Genomic DNA, 21688 nt, shown 5'->3' on the forward strand with positions numbered 1-21688 from the left:
AATCAGCCCGTCACGTTTATTGAGCACTTACTGTGTGCAGAGCACTGTACTAACTCCTTTGAAGAGTACAACAGAACAAAGTCAGTAGACCCATTCCCTCCCACAGTGAGCTTACAGTCTAGTAAGTGTGAGGAAGGCCCTTGGAGGAGATGATTTCAGTTGGGCTTTAAAGACGGGGGGAGAGGATGGTCTGACATAGTGCTTGGTATCCTATGTTGCCATTTGTAGAACCCTGCCTTCTCTCTCATGATGAACAAAAGTGGAAGAGGGACTCCAGGAAGAGTGAGAGATGGGAGGGGGGAAGGACAAAGGACACAGTCATTTATCTCTCTTTAGATCCTTTCCCCTTGAATTCATCTCTGCACTCCAGGATAGGCCACTCCTGTTTCCCTTTGGCGGGTCATAAATCTCTGTGCCGCCACTGTCTTGGGTCACTCTTGACCCCTTCCAGAAAAGGCCTTCTCTGTTTGAAGATTTTACCCCCTCCTTGGGACCAAGTGAACCCCCATACCTCATACATTTTCCATCCAAGGAGACCCTCCAGAATATTTTTTCCTCTCTTTTAGAGGAACTCTCCCCTTTACCTTTCCTCAAGACCTGACTAACTGGCAGGGTAAAAGAGGACTTTGGAGAGGAAAATATACCCTTTCACAAAGTAAGGAGAGCAGGAAAGCCTTTACAGAGTGACGTGGTCATGGGCAAATTAGATGAGCCCAAAGGAAGTTTGAAGATATCAAAGTTGATACTAAAATATTAGAGAAGAGAGCTGGCTAGGGAATTAATGAGACCATTTGACAGTTATAGGCTTAAAAAGGGACTCTGGGAGTAGTTTAGTCAGAACACATTAAAATTCAACAATTTCAATGAACGACATTAAAATAATGTAATGAAAATCCTCAAGCTATTTACTCTCCAGGCCACAGTCCTTGGAGATAAAGTGCTCTGATCTTCCCACATTTGAAAAGTTGGGAAGGCAAGCTTGGCTCCTGTAGCACTCAGCAGGCCGAGGAAGGCAATACTGGTCAATGGCCATCCCCCTGTGGATTCCAGAGATCCTGGTAGGGTGGAGGCCCTCTCTGGGCGTCTCACAACTCGTACTTGTCTTCCTATCCCATGAGGGCCGGGGCTTGGTTCATACTGTTTTGGTCAGGGAAAAGGACTCAAGCGGTGCTGGACATGAGGAAGAATGAAAAGGAGATAGCCAACAGACTCTTTCGTCTTTACTGAGAAAGATGATGGAGAAATCCCTTTGTCTAAATAGGTTTCTTTCTAGGAAATGGATCAGAGAAATTGAATCAAATTGTGGTAATTACACAGGATTCTTCTAGAGCAATTCACTTAGAACCTTATGGCCTCTAACCAAGAGGTCTCAAAGAACTCATTCCATGAGGGCTAGGGCTAATTCCCACCTCTGTATTCTTTCCCAGCGCTTCGTACAGTGCACAGTAAGTGCTTAGATTTTATTATTACAGCTAACTCAGGGAAGGCTTCTTGGAGGAGATGTTTTCAGTAGGGCTTTTAAGGTGGGAGGAAGGGTGGTCGGATGTACTGTTTGATATCCTATGTTGACATTTGTTGAACCCTGTCATCTCTCTCATGATATTCTTCCTAACTCTAGGTCATTCTGCTGTGCAAAAATAGGCCCCTCTCTGGCCCACAATATCACTTTCCATCCCTTTTGAAGTGCACAGAGTTCCTATCTGGACATTTACATTTTCAGTTCCTTATGTACTTAGTTACATCCCACTGTAGGGGACTTACTCCAACTGAAGATTCTCCTCCTTAGAAATCCCATTTCAGGGTATCCTTCCCAATCCAGGACATCCCCCACTCCTTCCATGAAAACCAAATACCTCCCCTCGAAACCCTGCCTCCAGGACTTCTTGCTTTGAAAATTCACCTGCTCTCTCTTCTGGTATTCATTCAATCGTATTTATTGAGCGCTTACTGTGTGCAGAGCACTGTCATCCAGTGGGCTGTGACCAGTGCATACCTAAGACTGTAAACTAATCCAACTGTCTGCAAATAGAATGAATTTAAAGAACTCTTTCTTCCCCCTCCCTTACTTCCAGCCCTCAACCCTATCCACTCTGACTCTGAGGCCTGTGCGCTTTCCACTTGGCCACACTGCTTCCAAAATAAACTGGAAGCCCATTAACTTGGACTAGCAAAGGTAGTCATGGGAAATAGTACTAAAATGGAGATTCTAAGGTTATTTCCTTCAACTTTCTGAAAAGTAGTTAATATTCAAAATACTTAAGCAGATGCTGAATTTTCTGTGTATTCTGTACATACTATCAAATATCTTTAGCAGAAGTGATTTTTACTGATTTATTGTACTTGGAAACCTTGATATCTGATACAAATTATGTGAATTGCATTGTTGAATTATTTTTCCTTACATAAGGTGTGCTCTAGCCCACATATACACGATGTGGTTTAACTTTTAATGTTTAAACCTAAATGATTTAAACTTATTTCCCCTTCATTTAGGACCATTTCCGTGTGATATCTGTGGTCGCCAGTTCAATGACACTGGAAATCTGAAACGCCATATAGAATGTACTCATGGTGGCAAGAGGAAATGGACTTGTTTTATTTGTGGAAAATCAGTAAGAGAAAGGTGAGTAGTTGGTCTGAAGACAGAATACCATAATCAAATCTGTGAAAATGGCAAACGTGATCAAGGTGGTAGTGATCAAGGTGACTTATCAAGTCCTATGATATAGGGTAAAATATCTCCTTTGAAAATACAGAAAATTGAGGCACTGATTCAACTCCATTCAAGTTGTAGTAATCGGTCTTGTATAAGAAAGCTATGATTGACTTTCTTCCAACCCAGCACGGAAAAAAGAATGGGCTCATGTAAATGAGTCCACCTTGATTAACACTTTTACCCAAACGCTAATGAATTGATTGGATTGAATTAGCTTGCCTCCCTTCACTATCCCTGAAAAACTGCCTCTTAGCTAACAACTCTCTTCCTACTTGGTGAGCATTAGAGAAGCATCGTGGCTCAGTGGAAACAGCACGGGCTTGGGAGTCAGAGGTCATGGGTTCTAATCCCTGCTCTGCCACTTGTCAGCTGTGTGACTTTGGGCAAGTCACTTAACTTCTCTGTGCCTTAGTTACCTCATCTGTAAAATGGAGACTAAGACTGTGAGCCCCATGTGGGACAACCTGATTACCTTGTATGCCCCCCAGAGCTTAGAACAGTGCTTGGCACATAGTAAGCGCTTAACAAATGCCATTATTATTATTATTATTATTATTATTATCATTATTGCAAGGTAGAATGAAGCCTAAACCTGGCCCATGTAGTAGTAGTAATGGTATTTAAAGCGTGACTGAAATCATCTCTTCCAGGAAGCCATCCCTGAATAGCCCCTCTTCTACCCATTCTGTTTTCTCTCCCTGGGACTGTGAGTGGAGATTACTCATTCAAGGAGTTTGATGATGATGGTGATGGTATTTGTTAAGCCCTTACTTTGTGCCAGGCACTGTTCTAAGTGCTGGGATAGATACAAGCTAATCAGGTTGGGCAAGTCCCTGTCTCGCATGGGGCTCACAGTCTTAATCCCCATTTTACGGACGACGTAACTGAGGCACAGTGAAGTGACTTGTCCAAGGTCTCACAGCAGACAAGTGGCGGAGCCGGGATTAGAACCCGGGTCCTTCTGACTCTTAGGCCTGTGCTCTATCCACTTGGAAAGGAGTGGTAGGAGGAAATCGGGATGATAATTAGAAGAAGACATGGGGGTCAAGGGTTTTTTAGGGTAGGGGAGATACGCATGTTTGAAAGCAGTGGGGAAGCAGGCAGTTAAAGTCAGGGATGGAAGGAAGGAGGGGATAAGTGTTTTGATAAGGTGTGAAGGGATGGGGTTGGATGCACAGATTGATGGGATAGATTTGAGAGGAGTCAGGATATCTTCCCTTGAGATACTGCTGAGAAGGATGGGAACGTCAAAGGGGGAGCAGGAGGTGATTGGGACTGGGACTGTGAGCCCTGGATGAGACATGGATTGTGTTCTGCCTGATTAACTTGTATCTTCTCCAGTGCTTAGAACAGTGCTTGACACATAGTGCTTAATAAATATCATTAAAAAAAAGAGGAACAAATAAGATTTTAGGGAGATCATACCTGATGGTCTTGATTTTATTGATGAAACATATCAAGATCATTGGGGCAGAAAGAAATGGGAGTGAGGAGATAGGCTTTCATTCATGCAGTTGTATTTATTGAGCACTTACTGTGTGCAGAGCACCGTACTAAGCACTTGGGAAGTACAAATCAGCAACGTATAGAGACGGTCCCTACCCAACAATGGGCTCCCAGTCTAGAAGGGGGAGAAAGGAGTTAAAAATCTGAAACAGTTGGCACAGGCAGTGGGGAAGGGGGTTAATAGGATGGAGCAGTGTTGATGCTGAGCTGCGGAGAGAGCAGAGTTAAAGTAGGTGAGGATGAAGTTCAGGTGGATGAGGGTTAGCCTGTATATTTGTGTTTCCTCCAGCAGCGCTCTGCTGCTTAAGCGCAAGAGCAGAGGAAGCACACTATGGAAGCGATGCAGGGTTGCGGGTTGATGGTGTGAGAATTGGCAGAGTGTTAGGGGGGGCGATCAAATTTTAGCAACACGGAAGGTGTGAAAAGTCAATCTGTAGTCCATTTTGAATTAAATTTCAGTTTTCAATTCATGGCTTTTGTGAAACATATTATTCATTCATTCAATTGTATTTACTGAGCGCTTACTGTGTGCAGAGCACTATACTAAGCGCTTGGGAAGTACAAATCGGCAGCGTATAGAGACAGTCCCTACCCAAAAACGGGCTCACAGTCTAGAAGGGAGAGACAGACAACAGAACAAAACATGTAGACAAGTGTCAAAATCATCAGAACAAATAGAATTAAAGCTATATGCACATCATTAACAAAATAAATAGTAAATATTACAAGTAAAATAGAGTAATAAATCTGTACAAATATATATACAGGTGCTGTGGGGAGGGGAAGGAGGTAGGGCTGGGGGGTGGGGAGGAGGAGAGGAAAAAGGGGGCTCAGACTGGGAAGGCCTCCTGGAGGAGGTGAGCTCTCAGCAGGGCTTTGAAGGGAGAAAGAGAGCTAGCTTGGTGGATGTATGGAGGGAGGGCATTCCAGGCCAGGGGAAGGACGTAGGCCGGGGGTCAACAGCGGGACAGGCAAGAACGAGGTACAGTGAGGAGGTTAGCGGCAGAGGAGCGGAGGGTGCAGGCTGGGCTGTAGAAGGAGAGAAGGGAGGTGAGGTAGGAGGGGGAAGGTGATGGACAGCCTTGAAGCCGAGAGTGAGGAGTTTTTGCTTGATTCGTAGGTTGACAGGCAGCCACTGGAGATTTTTGAGGAGGGGAGTAACATGCCCAGTGCAATTTTGCACAAAGATAATCCGGGCAGCAGAGTGAAGTATAGACTGAAGTGGGGAGAGGCAGGAGGATGGGAGATCAGAGAGGAGTCTAATTTAGTAATCCAGTCGGGATCGAATGAGAGATTGAACCAGCAAAGTAGCCTATTCCCTGGTTGCTCTCTCATCTCTCCACCCTAGATCTCCTTCAAGGGCAACTGTGGCATTTTCCTGTCACCCAAGCAGTGAATATTATCACTCCTTCAGTCGCACTTACATGGATATTCACTTAAGTGGATATTCCGTCCTGTAATTTATTTGAACATCTGTCCCTCCCCCTAGATTTGTAAACTCAAGAATTATGTTTATTAATTCTGTTGTTCTCTCCTAAGCACTTAGTACAGCACTATGCACACAGTAGGTATGCTATTGATTGTTCATATATCTGAGATTCTTTACTGTCTATTAATGTCTTTTAATTCTATTTTACTCTCCCAAGCACTTAGTATAGTGCTCTGCACACAGTAAACACTCAATAAATACCACTGATTGATTTACAGTGGTACTCTTCGGTACTTAATTTATAAATAGTATCAATACTAGGAGTTATAAGGTGGTGAATGATCCTTCCTAAATTTTTTGGCCTTTGTTTGAACACAGAACAACTTTGAAAGAGCACCTGAGAATTCACAGTGGTGAAAAACCTCATCTTTGTAGCATTTGCGGGCAGAGTTTTCGACATGGAAGTTCCTACAGGTAATTAATTTTATCAAGCATAGCCTGATCCCTTTCAACAAAAATTAATGCTTGTTGAGTTCATATTATCAGATAATATATCTACAAATGGGTAGGGCATTGGGATGATTGTATGTACATTGTGTTAATATTCAGATACAAGTAGATTTAATATTGAAAATTTTTCAATTGGAATATGTGAAGTTTTGGGTTTTTTTTTTTTTAAGCCCCTTGTTAAGTAAAGCGGTGTTTGAAAATGCATACACAGAAGCAATGAGGCCCAGTGGAAATAACATGGGCTTGAGAGTCAGAAGACTCGGGACCCCAGAGAAGCAGCGTGGCTCAGTGGAAAGAGCACGGGCTTTGGAGTCAAAGGTCATGGGTTCAAATCCCGGCTCCTCCAATTGTCAGCTGTGTGACTTTGGGCAAGTCACTTAACTTCCCTGTGCCTTAGTTCCCTCATCTGTAAAATGGGGATTAAGACTGTGAGCCCCCCGTGGGACAACCTGATCACCTTGTAACCTCCCCAGTGCTTAGAACAGTGCTTTGCACATAGTAAGTGCTTAATAAATGCCATCATTATCATTATTATTATTTAATTTTGGCTCCGCCATTTGCCTGCTCTGTGACTTTGGGCGAGTCACTTAACTTCTCTGTGCCTCAGTTCCCTCATCTGCAAAATGAGAATTCAATAATAATAATAATAATAATGATGGCATTTATTAAGCGCTTATTATGTGCAAAGCACTGTTCTAAGCGCTGGGGAGATTACAAGGTGATCAGGTTGTCCCATGAGGAGCTCACAGTCTTCATCCCCATTTGACAGATGAGGTCACTGAGGCCCAGAGAAGTGAAGTGACTTGCCCAAAGTCACCCAGCTGACAAGTGGCAGAGCCAGGATTTGAACCGATGACCTCTGACTCCAAAGCCCGGGCTTTTTCCACTGAGCCACGCTGCTTCTCCAATACCTGTTCTACTTAGGCTGTGAACCCCATCTGGGACCCGATTATCTTTTACCTACCCCAGCACTTAGTACAGTGCTTGGCAATTATTATTATTATTATCGTATAGGGAATCCTGAATACATGGGAAAAGCTTCATTTTAAGATTCATTTCAGAAATTCTATTTCTTAAATAATCAGTTAACTTTGCTTTTTCATTTTCTGTATTTAATGATTCCATATGCAATTTTAACTTGCAATGTGGGCAACTTCTGTAAATGGCTGGAGGAAAAGAATGAAAGGAGAACTAAGCACTGATTTTTGCCAGTTTTTTAATGGTATTTGTTAGGTGCTTACTCGCTACTAAGTGCCAGAGTAGATACAAGATTATTATATCACAACACAGTTTCTGTCCCACATAGTGTTCGCAGTCTTATGAGGGAGGGAGTGCAGGCACCTTATCCCCATTTTAAAGATGTTGAACCTGAGGCGCAGAGAGGTTAAATGACTTAACCAAGGTGATTCAGCAGGGGCAAAGCTGGGGCTAGAACTGGATCTCCTGATTTCCAGTCCCAGGCTCTTTCCCCAGGTTACACTGCATATAAGAAAACTTCTGAGCCTGAGAATTTTCAGTTATTAACTTTAGCTCTGTATTTCATTCATTTTACTCATCTAGAGGAGTCAGTTGTATCACTTTAATTATTTTGGACTTTCATGCCGATTTCCTCATCTTTTTTTTCCAAAACCTCAGTTTCTTCTTAACAGTCTTGCAGTCTGATTTTAGAATAACATAAAATATTTATTCCATAGTTTGAGTTGCAAATGTATTCATGCTCTTTGAATGTTAAGGCCACTTAAATTGTAATGTATTAATGTAATGTCTCTATACTAAAAATGAATGTGAAATAAACCGTTTTGTTTGTTCTATTTAAAGTTAACCACAAAATAACTTTCATCAGTTTATCAGTTATCTTACCTCTTTGATCCATCTAAATCCGCTGAATATTCATATGTTCATGTAGACTTCACTTGCGAGTCCACCATGATGATAAGAGATATGAATGTGATGAATGTGGAAAAACATTTATTCGTCATGACCATTTAACGAAGCACAAAAAAATACATTCAGGTAAGTTACATCATAGAGTATCAATATGACAGTATGAAACAAGCGAATTGAAAATTAATGTTGATGTTTTCATCATCATACATATATATGATATATATAAGCCACCCATGGATGCATGGAGTGTGCCTTTTAAGTGTAGTATTTGAAAAAGCAGATCAGTATCCTAGAATTTCCAGTTAAGTACCCTGAAGCCCTCAGTTAAATTTCCACTATTGCTAATGCTGCAGTTGGAAAATACACATCTATATTTCACATTTTGGTGTTGGGGGTTACCAGAATTTTAGGAGGAGTGAGGGGGAGAGTAAATAGTGTAGAGTGGAATTATTTTCATCAGGAGTTTAAGATTTTTGTCTTAATATGAGTGTTTAAAAATCTGTGTGTAAAAGAAGCTGCCTTTAGAGTATCCTGATCACTTTCAGATCTTCTTACTGTATTTTTAACTTTCAACCTCTGGGGATTTCTCTCATATTTTCCTCTCAGATTGATGTTCAGGAAGTGCTAAGAGAGAAAGACAACTCTGTGAGCAGAGTAATGGGAGAGAGCCAACTCTGTCAGAACAGTAGAACAGGTGATTATTATTATTATTGTAAATATAAAGTAAACTATGAAGTGCACTACAATCAGTAGTAATTCCTCACAACATCCCTATCAGGTAGGTCGCTATTATTATTATATTCATTGTCATCACCACTTATCAGATGTGCTGAACAAGCTGGTGACTCTGCAAAACTAGGACTCTAAATTCCCAGTTCCTCAGATTCCCGCAACCTTAATTGGGCATTAGCAGAAAGAGACAGAAAATGAGAGGACACAACCTTTAAAAACCATATCTTCTGTTCTTCAAGGTGTGACAAATGGGCAGAGGAATTGAAGATATTTGGTGTTTTCCTTTCACTTTGGGAAGGCAAGAAATCCCCAAGGGTGAAAAGTCATTTTCAAATATAGAATACAGAGATCTGAAATTGTTCATGCCCTTTTCATGAATCTACGTCTGAGCAGCTCCTTAAGGGGCTAATAGCAATTTCTGTGGATGTTGCTTGATGGCGTGACAAAGACCTGAGTTTAGAAGTAAGATGAAGTTCTGCCTGTTAATTTGGAAAATATTTCAGATCTCAAAAAAGTCCCTCCAAGTGGTTGTGAGGACGAAGACTCATAAACAGGAAAATGAGTCTGCAAAGAGCGAGGTTCAGATTGGTGATCGGAAGGGAAAGAAACCACATAATAGCTGGCTATGCCTCTGATGTCTTCTTATGCTGCCTGGAGTCTCTCATCTACAGTGTGACTTGTTTGTTTCTGTCCGTTATTTCTGAAAGATTTTAATCGTGATTTTCCTGGGCCCTTATTTCAAGGTGAAAAAGCACATCAGTGTGAGGAATGTGGAAAATGTTTTGGTCGTAGGGATCACCTCACTGTTCATTACAAAAGTGTTCACCTTGGAGAGAAGGTGTGGCAAAAGTAAGTGACAGTCTTGAGTTTTTTTGCAACTGTTAAACTAGATAAATTTTTTTCGTGAATTTTTGATCTTCCGGGATCCGTTATCCAATTTGTGGAATTATCCTTTTTTTCTCTCCCTCCTGCTTGCCATTATTTGCACTTTGATGATGATGATGGTATTTGTTAAGCGCTTACTATGTGCAAAGCACTGTTCTAAGCTCTGGGGGGATACAAGGTGATCAGGTTGTCCCACGGGGGGCTCACAGTCTTAATCCCCATTTTACAGATGAGGGAACTGAGGCCCAGAGAAGTGAAGTGACTTGCCCAAAGTCACACAGCTGACAATTTGCGGAGCGGGGATTTGAACCCATGACCTCTGACTCCAAAGCCCGGGCTCTTTCCACTGAGCCACGCTGCTTCACTTTAACACCAGAATATAGAAAGCGAGAAGGAAATCAGGTGAAATGCAGAGATAGCCATTTTTTGCTGATTGAAAGTTGAGGGATGGAGGCTTCCTTCTTCCCTTCCCCACAGCACTTGTATATATATTTGTACAGATTTACTACTCTATTTCACTTGTACATATTGGGTAGGGACCGTCTCTATATGTTGCCAACTTGTACTTCCCAAGGGCTTAATACAGTGCTCTGCACACAGTAAGCACTCAATAAATATGATTGAATGAATGAATTCTATTTATTTTGTTAATGATGCGCATATAGTTTTAATTCTATTTGTTCTGACGACTTTGACACCTGTCTACATGTTTTGTTTTGTTGTCTGTCTCCCCTTTCTAGACTGTGAGCCCATTGTTGGGTAGGTCTCTGTATGTTGCCAACTTGTACTTCCCAAGTGCTTAGTACAGTGCTCTGCACGCAGTAAGCGCTCAATAAATACGATTGTATGAGCGAATAATGGCTAAAGATGATAGAATGGTGTTCTCTTTTAATTTCAATTGTTTGAGCCATCCGAGGTAGTAAGAGGCAGGAATATTTGCTTTATGTTCCAAATATTTGTTATGGTCAAATTTAAATCTGTTCTCTGATATTGTCATTTCATCTGTTTTGAACTTTTGTTTATAAAATAGCCTTGGTTGGACAGAAATCAGATATTTGTGCAAGTCCCTCCATTTATCACGAAGGTTGTATGTGTGGAAGAGAAGTCCATTGTAAAGAAAAACAATATGTTTAACCATTGATGTCATCCCTTTTCCCACCCCAAAAGTTTTGTGTTATAGAACTGTCTTCATTTGAGAGAGGAAAGCAATGGACTCTTCTTCCTCTGTTCCAGTATTTCAGGGTTCTCTCCCTGTCAGTCTCATTCTCTCCTTAGGTCTTTATTTTCGTCCTTTACTTTGTCTCTTCCTTCATCATCATCATCATCATCATCAATCGTATTTATTGAGCTCTTACTGTGTGCAGAGCACTGTACTAAGCGCTTGGGAAGTACAAGTTGGCAACATATAGAGACGGTCCCTACCCAACAGTGGGCTCACAGTCTAAAAGGGGGAGACAGAGAACAAAACCAAACATACTAACAAAATAAAATAAATAGAATGGATATGTACAAGTAAAATAAATAAATAGAGTAACAAATACGTACAAACATATATACATATGTACAGGTGCTGTGGGTTCCTTCATCATCAGTGGGAATTATTGAGCACCTAGCATATGCAGAGCACTCTACTAAGCGCTTGGAAGAGTACATCAGAGTTCGTAGACACATTCCCTCCCCAAAACAAGTTTACAATCTCTCTCCCTTTCCTATCTTTCAACTCGTATTTCCCATTCTTTGTCCTTCCCTTTCTTTCTTACACATCTTTCTTCTTCCTTACCTTGTTTCTCTTCTGTCTGATGATTCACCTCTTTCTCCGTTCCTATATTCCGTCTCACTGTGTGTCTCTCCTCTGTTTTCATTTCGTGTCTTGCAGGCTGTCTTCTCTTTCCTGCCTTTTCCCTTATTCGCTAATGCCTCACCCTCATCCCTTCTCTTGTCCTTTTTTCCCTTCCATTTCCTATTCAGTCCATCTCACTCTTTTCTGTGTCGTCTTTCACACTCCCACCGTAGCTACATTCCTTTCAGTTCTTCTCTTAAACTTCTTTCCCTATCCCTCAGGCCTCTCTCTTGTCAGTCCCTCTTCTCCCGGCCATCCTGGAGTCTGCCACGTCAAAGGCATTCCCTCACTGAGTTGCACTGGACTGCAACAGGACGCGGTATGGCCCGGAGGCTATCATGGCCTAATGGATAGAGCACGGGCCTGGGAATAGGAAGGACCTGGGTTCTAATTGTGGCTCTGCCACTTATCTGTTGTGTGACTTCGGGCAAGTCCACTTCTCTGTGTCTCCTCTGTAAAATGGAATTAAATACCCGTCCTCCCTCCTGCTTAGACTGTGAGCCCCATAGGGAATAGGACTGCATCTGACCTAACTTGTACCCACCCCAGTGCATACAACAGCGTTCGACACATAGTAAATACGTAACAGATACCAGAAGGAAGGGATCAGTTAATCAATCAGTGGCATTTATTGAGCACTCACTGTGTGCAGGGCAGTATACTAAGTGCTTATGAGTCTCAGCATGGCCTGAAGGTGAGGAGGCCCAAAAAGCATTGGCTGCTCTTAGGTTCCCCCCAATTATAATTTTCAAACCCAAAGTAGGTGGGGACATAAACATGATGGGAAGGAAGAGGGCTGACATCTGAAAGATACCTTAGTACAGTGCTCTGCACACAGTAAGCGCTCAATAAATGCAATTGAATATGTTCCATGCTAGGGGATGGGAGGGAACAGAAAGGAGAAGACTGAAGGTGGAGATGGAAATATTCATTCATTCATTCAATCAATCATATATTATCGAGCACTTAGAAGCGGTGTGGCTCAGTGGAAAGAGCACGGGCTTTGGAGTCAAAGGTCATGGGTTCAAATTCCGGCTCTACCAATTGTCAGCTGTGTGACTTCGGGCATGTCACTTAACCTCTGTGCCTCAGGTACCTCATCTGTAAAATGGGGATTAAGATTGTGAGCCCCACATGGGACAACCTGATCACCTTGTAACCTCCCCAGTGCTTAGAACAGTGCTTTGCACATAGTAAGCACTTAATAAATGTCGTTATTAGTATTATTATTATTATTACAGAGAACTATATTAAGTGCTTGGGAGAATGCAAAATAACAACAGACATATTCCCTGCCTAGAGGGAATAATCTAGAGGGAAACTGCAGGGCAAATAGAGCTTCAGAGACATGTGGAAATGGGCAGGAAGTGCACAGTTCATTCATTCAGTAAGTCATTTTTATTGAATACTCACTATGTGCAGAGCACTTACTAAACACTTGGGAAAGAACGATACAGCAGTAAACATTGGTGCTCCCTGCCCACAACAAGCTCACAGTCTCAGGGCGGGGAGACAGACATTAATACAAATAAAAATCCTAATAAGGGTACGATTATTATTATTATGTGAGAGAACGATACAACAGACAGACACATTCCCTGTCCACAGAGAGCTCACTTCATAGAGTGGGATTGTATACACTCTGCCTTATACTCTCTCTTTGCTTTGGCAAGCATCTTCTAAAGCCAAATATGCACAGTTCCAATACTTAAAAGCCCAAGAGCCCTTAGATCCGGGAACCAGATAGGAACCATAATCTGATACAATAGCTCACTGTGGGCAGGGAATGTGTCTACCAACTCTGTTGTTTTCTAATAATAATAATAATGATGATGATGTTGATGGTATTTGTTAAGTGCTTACTATGTGCCAAGCACTGTTCTAAGCGCTGGGGGAGATACGAGGTTATCAAGTTGTCCCAAGTGGGGCTCACAGTCTTAATCCCCATTTTACAGATGAGGTAACTGAGGCACAGAGAAGGTAAGTGACTTGCTCACAAAGTCACACAGCTGGCAAGTGGTGAAGCCGGGACTCCGACTCCCAAGCCCAGGCTCTTTCCATTAAGCCACGCTTCTTCTCTCCCAAGCATTCAGTACAGTGCTCTGCACACAATAAGCGCTCAGTAAATGCCATTGATTGGTGTACATTCATTCTGTCTGTTAGGAAGAGATCCCTGACAAGCATTTAGGGAACAGTGAATCCAACATCCACTCAAGTGGTGGCAGAATTGGAGGAAGAAGGCAAGCTTCTTGTCTTATGCTATTGAGTCATCTCCAACCCATAGCGATGCCATGGATACATCTCTCCCAGAACGCCCACCTCCATCTGCAATTGTTCGGTAGTGTAGCCATAGAGTTTTCCTGGTAAAAATACGGAAGCGGTGTACCATTGCCTTCTTCCATTCAGTCAACTTGAGTCTCTGCCCTCAACTCTCTCCCATGCTGCTGCTGCCCTGCCAGGTGTGTTTTAATTTGTCGCAGATTGCCTTCCACTCGCTAGCCACTGCCCAAGGTAGGAATGGAATGGGTAGGCCTGTGCTTGACTTTCCCTCTCATAGCCGAGGCTCGTAGAGTTCTGGAAACTCTCCAGGGGCTATCCTGAGAGGAGAAGAAGGCAAGCGGAATATGGTTATTTTTGTTCCTGAAGTTCTAAGTTGCTGCCCAGAGAATTGGCCTTCAGTGAAACCATTTTGTGTAAAAGATTTGGGGAACATCTCTAAGTGGGCAGGAAATGTGTCTGTTTATTGATATATTGTACCCTTCTAAGTACGTAGTACAGTACGTTGCACACAGTAAGTGCTCATGACTGACTGAATGAATGAATGAAAGTTCAACTCATTGAGAATCCTTCCCCTTCTCCTTCTCAGCTCTTGGGACATGGCAGAAAATTGGCCACTGTTCCCCAATGAGTAATTATCGCTGCCCTCTTTAAAAGCCATTGGATGTGACTTAAATTGAAACTTTTTTTATTTTCTAGATACAAAGCCACATTTCATCAATGTGAAGTTTGTAAGAAAGTTTTTAAAGGAAAATCAAGTTTGGAAATGCATTTTAGGACGCATTCAGGTAAAATTAATAAATATGCTTATGCGTTTAACTACCTAAGAGGGTAAACTGAGAGTTTGAATTGCCGAGCACTGTTCTAAGCACTGGGTTAGATACAAGGTTATCAGATTGTCCCACATGGGGCTCAGAGTCTTAATCCCCATTTTATAGATGAGGGAACTGAGGCCCAGAGAAGTGAAGTGACTTGCCCAAAGTCACACATTTTGAATGATTGGCAGCGATTTTCCCATCACTGTAGATGGCACCACCATCCTTCCTGTCTCACAACCCCGTAATCTTGGTGTTATCCTTGACTCCTCTCTGTTACTCAACCTACATATTCTATCCATCACTAAATCCTGTCGGTCCCACCTTCACAACATAGCCAAAATCCACCCTTTCCTCTCCATTCATAATGGTGCCACCTTAATCCAATCACTCATCCTATTCCACCTGATTACTTCATCAGCCTCCTTGCTGACTTTCCAACCTCTTTTCTTACCCTACTCCGGTCCCTACTTCACTCTGCTGCCCGGATCATTTTTCTACAGAAACGTTCAGGACGTGTCACCCTACTCCTCGGAAAACTCGAGTGGTTGCCCAGCCACCTCGGCATCAAACAAAAATTCCTCACCATTGGCTTAAAAACACTCCACCACCTTGCCCCCTCCTACCTCACTTGGCTTCTCTCCTTCTACAACCCATGCTTTTCTCCTTTAATTCCAGCCTTCTCACTGTGCCTCCATCTCACCTGTCTCACCGCCAACCCCTAGCCCACGTCGACCTCTGGCTTAGAACACCTTCCCTCCTCAAATCCAACAGACAATTACTCTCCCTCCCTTCAAAGCCTTGTTGAAGGCACATCTTCTCCAAGAAGCCTTCCCAAAATAAGCCCCCCTTCCTCATTTCCCACTCCCTTCTGCATCACACCGATTTGCTTCCTTTGCTCTTCCCCACCTCCCTGCCCTACAGCACTTACCTACACATCGTAGTGTATTTATTCGTATTGACGTCTGTCTCCCCCACTCTGGACTGTTATCTAGGGAATATGCCTGTTTATTGTTATATTGTACTTTCCCAAGCACTTAGTACAGTGCTGTGCACACAGTAAGCACTCAATAAATACGATTGAATGAATGAATGAGTAAATGAGAAGACAGTGATGTTCCTTTTAATATGGGCTTTTGGTTCTCCATCCCACCCTCTTTCAGTTTCTCTTTGGTAAACCTCATATCTCTTCCATTTTATGAGGGTATCCCCCAGACAGCTCTTCAGCTCTTTTTCTCTTTTCCATCTGAACTCTTTCAAGTAGGCTGCGGGGCTGTTTCCTCAGGAGATCAAAATTGGGGCCATTTAACTGGATGTATATAACACTACACTAGAACCACAGTTGGCCATCCAGTGTTAAACTTCAATACAAGGCTGTACCCACAATTAGACGCTCAATAAATACTAAATAAATAGGGAAGTGGCATTGCCCAGCGCTTAGAACAGTGCTTTGCACATAGTAAGCACTTAACAAATGCCATCATCATCATCATTGCCTAGTGGTTAGAGCATGAGTCTGGGAGTCAGAAGGACTTGGGTTCTGATCCTGCCTCTGCCACTTGTCTGCTGTGTGACCTTGGCGACTCACTTAGCTTCTCTGTGTGTCAGTTACTTCATCTGGGACTGCGTCCAACCTGACTAGCTTGTATCTACCCCAGCTCTTAGAACAGTATAAGCTCAAGGTGGGCAAGGAATGTGTTTGTTTATTGTTGCATTGTACTCTCCCAAGGGTTTAGTACAGTGCTGTGCACACAGTAAGTGCTCAATAAATACAATTGAATGAATGAATGAACAGTGCTTGACACATAGTAAGTTCTTAGTCGATGCCATCATTATTATTATTATTACTACTGAGTGAGTGAATTAACCATGAGGTCAAAAGAAATCTAATAAAAGAGTTAGGATGGAAAAGAAAATAGTGCAAAGGGGTTAAGTCACTGAACTTCTCGGTGCCTCGGTTTCCTCAGCTGTAGAATGGGAAGTCAGTACCTGTTTTCTCGCCTACTTAGACTATAAGCCCCATTTGACTTGATTATCTCTTATCTACCCCAGTGCTTAGATCAGTATTTAGCACATGGTAAGCATTTAATAAATACTACAATTGTAGTAGGGCAGAGGGATGCTTTTGGAAAGAGGAGAATGGACTGACTTTTTTTTTTAATGATATTCGTTAAGTACTTACTATGCGCCAGGCACCGTACTAAACTCTGGGGTAGATACAAGCCAATCAGGTTGGATGCAGTCCATGTCCCACATGCGGCTCACAATCTTAATCCCCATTTTACAAATGAGGTAGCTGAGGCACAGAGGAGTTAAGTGACTTGACCAAGGTCACACACCAGACAAGTGGCAGAGCAGGATTAGAACCTAGGTCCTTCTGACATACAGGTCGATGCTCTATCCACAAGGCCATGCCGCTTCTCATTACAATCAGATAATCTCTTCAATAATATTTTAGATAATATCTGACTTAGTCCCCTAGTTCTATGATTCTCTGATGAATTTTTAGTGTCACATAATATGGTGATAATTGTAATACTTCCGGGTCAGAAAAATTATCTTCATTTTACCTTTCCTAAGATTATTATTTAATGAATTTAAATGAATTGTCCCGTCTGTATCCTCAAAAACTTGCCTATTTTATGGCTGTCATTAAGTGACCCATAATCTTAGCAGTCATGTGAAAGTTCAAAATATTTTTTGTACATCGGTCAATCAATCAATGGTATTTATTGAGCCCTTACAGTGTGCAGAGCCCCAAACTAAGCATTTGGAAAAGTACAGTATAATCAATCAATCAGTCAATCAATCGTATTTATTGAGTGCTTACTGTGTGCAGAGCACTGTACTAAGCACTTGGGAAGTACAAAGTTGGCAACATATAGAGACAGTCCCTACCCAACAGTGGGCTCACAGTCTAAAAGGGGGAGACAGAGAACAAAACCAAGCATACTAACACAATAAAATAAATAGAATAGATATGTACAAATAAAATAAATAAATAAATAGAGTAATAAATATGTACAAACATATATACATATATACAGGTATAACAGAGTTGGTAAATGCAGTCCTTACCTGCAAGGAGCCTACAGTCTACAGCGAGAGACAGACATTAAAACCGATTATGGAGAGGAGAGATACAGCATAAAAATATTTATATGTGGTGGATGTCTTATAATGGCTCAACCCTTTTTAAAAGGCATCTTTTTCTCACATAGGTGAAAAACCATACAAATGTCAAATTTGTAACCAACCTTTTAGAATCAAGAAAACTTTAACAAAACACATGGTCATCCATTCTGATGCCCGGCCTTTCAACTGTCAGTACTGCAACGCGACGTTTAAACGGAAAGACAAGTTGAAGTACCACATCGACCACGTGCATGGCATCAAATCTACGGATGAGACCCTCACTTCTGCTTCCGAGGAGAAACTAGAACCCTTGCCAGTGGAGTATACGGCCGATGGCAAATCTTACCAAACAGAGACGAAACCGTACCCACAGCAGCCGAAAGATTATCAGTCCGAGCCCAAAACTCTGTTAGAGAACGTACCCACTGAAGTCTGCGTGCCAGTGGCCCTGCTACCCGTCCCGATGCCCGACACTCAAACCGATTTAGTGCGTCATACCACTAGCCTCCCACCTCCTCCCGCTCACGGTATCCTCCCTCCTCAGCCGCAACCTTCAGACTATCAGCGGGCATCGGATTTGGCGTTTTTGGAAAAATACACCCTCACTCCCCCGCCTGCAAATATAGTCCATCCCGTCCGGCCAGAGCAGATGCTAGACCCCCGAGACCAGTCGTACCTCGGGACGCTCTTGGGGCTCGATACGACGCCTTCGGGCCAGAACGTTTCCGATAGTGGACATGAGTCATGATCAGACATTCTGGAAGAAAAACCTTCTGGCGGTGTACGGGGACGGTGGCGACTTTAGACGAATAAGGCTGCTACAGTTTGTATTTTCTCTGGCCTCCCGAGGCCTCCAAAGCATTGGATGGAGATCGCGAGATAGGCACGTGTATATACCGAACGTTTGAACCCGAGAGGACACATTTTGGTGCATAGTATTTAAAGTGTATATCTTGTGATTTTAAAGATTTTCAAATATTTTAGATGTTCACTTTTTATTAGGATCGCAGATATCTTTTTTAGACCTAATAGCTCTAGGGATTTTTGATACGTAGTCACCGGTGGAAAAATGAGTCATGTGTTTGAAATTGTGCCCTCTCCCGCTGAACAAATTATTTTTTATTATCCGTAGTCCTAAGAGAGAAAGTCTAAGGGTGAGCCAACCTTTTGACATTCACGTGTAGAAGAAGAAGATGTAAACTGGCGGATTCTTAGTTATTTCCTCTCTTCAATTGGAATTCTGCATTAATTATCTAAAGGTAGAGCAAATGCCCGACTCCCTTTAAGTCAGTCTCGCCCTGTTTTCCACATCTGAAGTTGGAAGAGGTTATTGACTGGTAGGAAAGCAGTTCTGAAAGCGAGCAAGGCCTGGCCTGACTTTGGCTCTGGTGTATAAGAAGAAAATCTGGGAATGGGTGTGCAGTAGGGGGTAGAGGGAGTGCTTAGGGCAGGGGAGGGTCTGCATCCCCCAGCCTTGGCTTGTAGCCCCATGTTGGCTGTTATTTTGATCATCAGCATCCGTAGTTCAATCCTGCCTCTCCCCTTTTACCCTTCCCCGAGACCCTGGGGCTGTGTGCCTTGCCCCCTGCCCCCACCCCACCCCAATTCCTCCTCATCCCCTTGAAAGTCACGTCATCTCTGGAGTAGGGAGATGAAGGGGAAAGTGGAGGCTGACGGTATCCCTAGCTTTTTTTTTTTTTTTTTTTTTTTAGCCTTGAGCACTGAGTGGTGTATTTACTAAAAAAGTGGAAGGGAAATGTCCCAAGTAGTCCAACCACATGACACTCCCCTACTTATGCCTGAATGGTATCAAGATACGGGCGTTCAGTTTAAAAAATGAAAAGCAGCACTTCCGTTTTTCAGGATCTGACGATATGTGGTACAAAAATGAAGATCAAAGGAGAGGAAAACTATGCTGATTTATCATGCTAGGAATGGCTCCTTTAAACCCAACTACAAGGCTTTGGTTTTATGCGGGATCTCCGATATCATTTAAGAGTATTCCAATTTACAGTGCTAACTTCAGTTTTTCCAGCTGTTTTAAGTGTACATTCCTGTATTCCATTTTGGCTACCACAGTGCATAGTTTGGGGAATCTAGGTTTTCCGTGGTGGTACATAGTGCTGTCATTTCAAGCCCGGTTTTCCCAACACTCCAATCACATCATTCGTGTCTCACCGTTACTCCTGTCAGTAGTTTGTTAGCATTATGTGGGGAACTAATTGAAACTGTTGAAGGTTCAATTCAGGCAGACCTCAATTTAAGACATTTTACCTGTTAATGAATGGCATTTACACCCTGTTTCATCTTTACAACTCCTTTTACAGCACTAGATCTGGAAGTACGGGCGGTGGGTGGATAGATAAATAAGCACTGTAGGAAAATGCAGAAATGATTTTAAAAGGTGTATTGTGATCGGAGAGAATTTTAAGAGGGCAAGACTGAGAGGTGGGGAGTAGAGAAGAGGATGATTCTTTAATTGCTAGGTGGAGCTCCAGGGAATCTAGACATATTTTTTGGTATCAGTGGTATTCGTTAAGCATTTACTATGTGCCAAGCACCCTACTGAGCACTGTGGTAGATACAAGACAATCAGGTTGGACACTGTCCATATCCCACATGGGGCTCACAGTATTAATCCCCCTTTTACAGAGTAACTGAGGCACAGAGAAGTTAAGTGATTTGGCCAAGGCCACACAGCAGAAAAGTGGCGGAGCTGGGTTTAAAACCAGGTACTCCCAGGCCCAAGGTCTATCTACTGGGTCAGGATGCTTCTTAGAGACATGGTAGCAAGAGTTGAGGAACCTCTCTGACCCAACATAAATACATTAATTGAGCTACATTACCCACATGTAACCGAATACACAATTCTAGGTAATTTTGGTTAGATACCAAGTCATGAATACCAACTCTATTGTACTCTTCCAAGCGCTTAGTACCCGAACCTCTGCGCATAGGAAAAGCGCTCAATAAATATAATCTGACAGGTTCAGGAACCCATCCCCCATTTATAATAGTGTTCCTGTGAGAAAATTGGGTCTGGCTTAAAATGATTTCATTTGAAATTCAGTTTTCAGGAAGCAACTGTGTTGTATGTCTGAGGACTGCTTTTATGACCATGTTACAATTGTATCCTCTGTAATTCTAATTTACTTTTGATACAGTAACAGCAGGAAACATTTGCAGTTGAAGTGCTGTCTGATTAGGCATTGCTGCTACAGTATAATAGTTACATTTAAAAAAAAACCCATGCCAAAAAAATCACAGTCACTTAGCGTTTCGATGGGATAAGTTGGTGTGAAAAGCGACTGAAATAATTCAGGCCAGACTTCTGACACACGAGGTGATAGTCAAGATGGTTTGTGGGAAACAAAACAGCCTGAAACTTGGAGTCCGCATTTGCTTCTTTGACATTTTATCAGTAATTAATTATCATTCTCTAGGGAACTAATGGTTGCAATCCCATTGAAAGCAATGAACTTTAAAGTGTGAACTTTCATCATTAATTCCCTATACAATTCCAGTGAATGAGAATCATAGCAGTCATTCATCATTCATACCAACTCTGTTGTATTGTACTCTCCCAAATATTTAGTACAGTGTTGTGCACACAGTAAGCACTCAATACATAGGATTGATTGATGCACTGTTCTTAGTTTTGTGTTATGACAGGAATGATTGTATGTTGTGCTGAACTTTTAGAACAGTAAACTTTAACTTCACCAATACATTATAGTAACGGTTTAATTTTCTTCCCCCGTCATGATGATCTGTCATAGCAAACCACTGTTTTTTGGGGGGGGGGGGGGGGGGGGGGGGGTGATACATACCATCATGAATTTCATCTAATATGATTAAAGCTATTGAGTCCCTAAATCTCTTTGCCCCTAAACCTCTGATTTGGCACATATATTGGTCCTCAAATTTCCTTCAATGTTTCTGCTCATAAAGCTTCA

General features: G+C 42.3%; 1 protein-coding gene and 1 non-coding gene across 3 annotated transcripts in view; one reads left to right on the forward strand and one right to left on the reverse strand.

The window, feature by feature from the left end:
* Positions 1-21688, forward strand: part of ZBTB41 (zinc finger and BTB domain containing 41) — a 55332-nt gene that overhangs the window by 29739 nt on the left and 3905 nt on the right. Inside the window, exons 6-11 of one of the 2 annotated variants that reach the window (XR_005450363.1) lie at positions 2494-2623; positions 6030-6125; positions 8068-8174; positions 9524-9629; positions 14482-14570; positions 17819-18991. Coding sequence is in view for 1 of the 2 variants with exons in the window: in XM_038745089.1 (XP_038601017.1) it covers positions 2494-2623; positions 6030-6125; positions 8068-8174; positions 9524-9629; positions 14482-14570; positions 17819-18480 (1190 nt within the window). In the remaining variant the exon portion in view is untranslated. Of the gene's footprint in view, positions 1-2493; positions 2624-6029; positions 6126-8067; positions 8175-9523; positions 9630-14481; positions 14571-17818; positions 19414-21688 lie in introns of those variants that run through there. The other variant, XM_038745089.1, reaches the window with a different exon arrangement.
* Positions 13975-14112, reverse strand: LOC119927917. Its single transcript, XR_005450882.1, has one exon. It is a non-coding gene; the product is annotated as a small nucleolar RNA SNORA7 (small nucleolar RNA).

The sequence above is a fragment of the Tachyglossus aculeatus genome, chromosome 4, assembly GCF_015852505.1.
Source record: "Tachyglossus aculeatus isolate mTacAcu1 chromosome 4, mTacAcu1.pri, whole genome shotgun sequence".
Classification (NCBI taxonomy): Eukaryota; Metazoa; Chordata; class Mammalia; order Monotremata; family Tachyglossidae; genus Tachyglossus; species Tachyglossus aculeatus.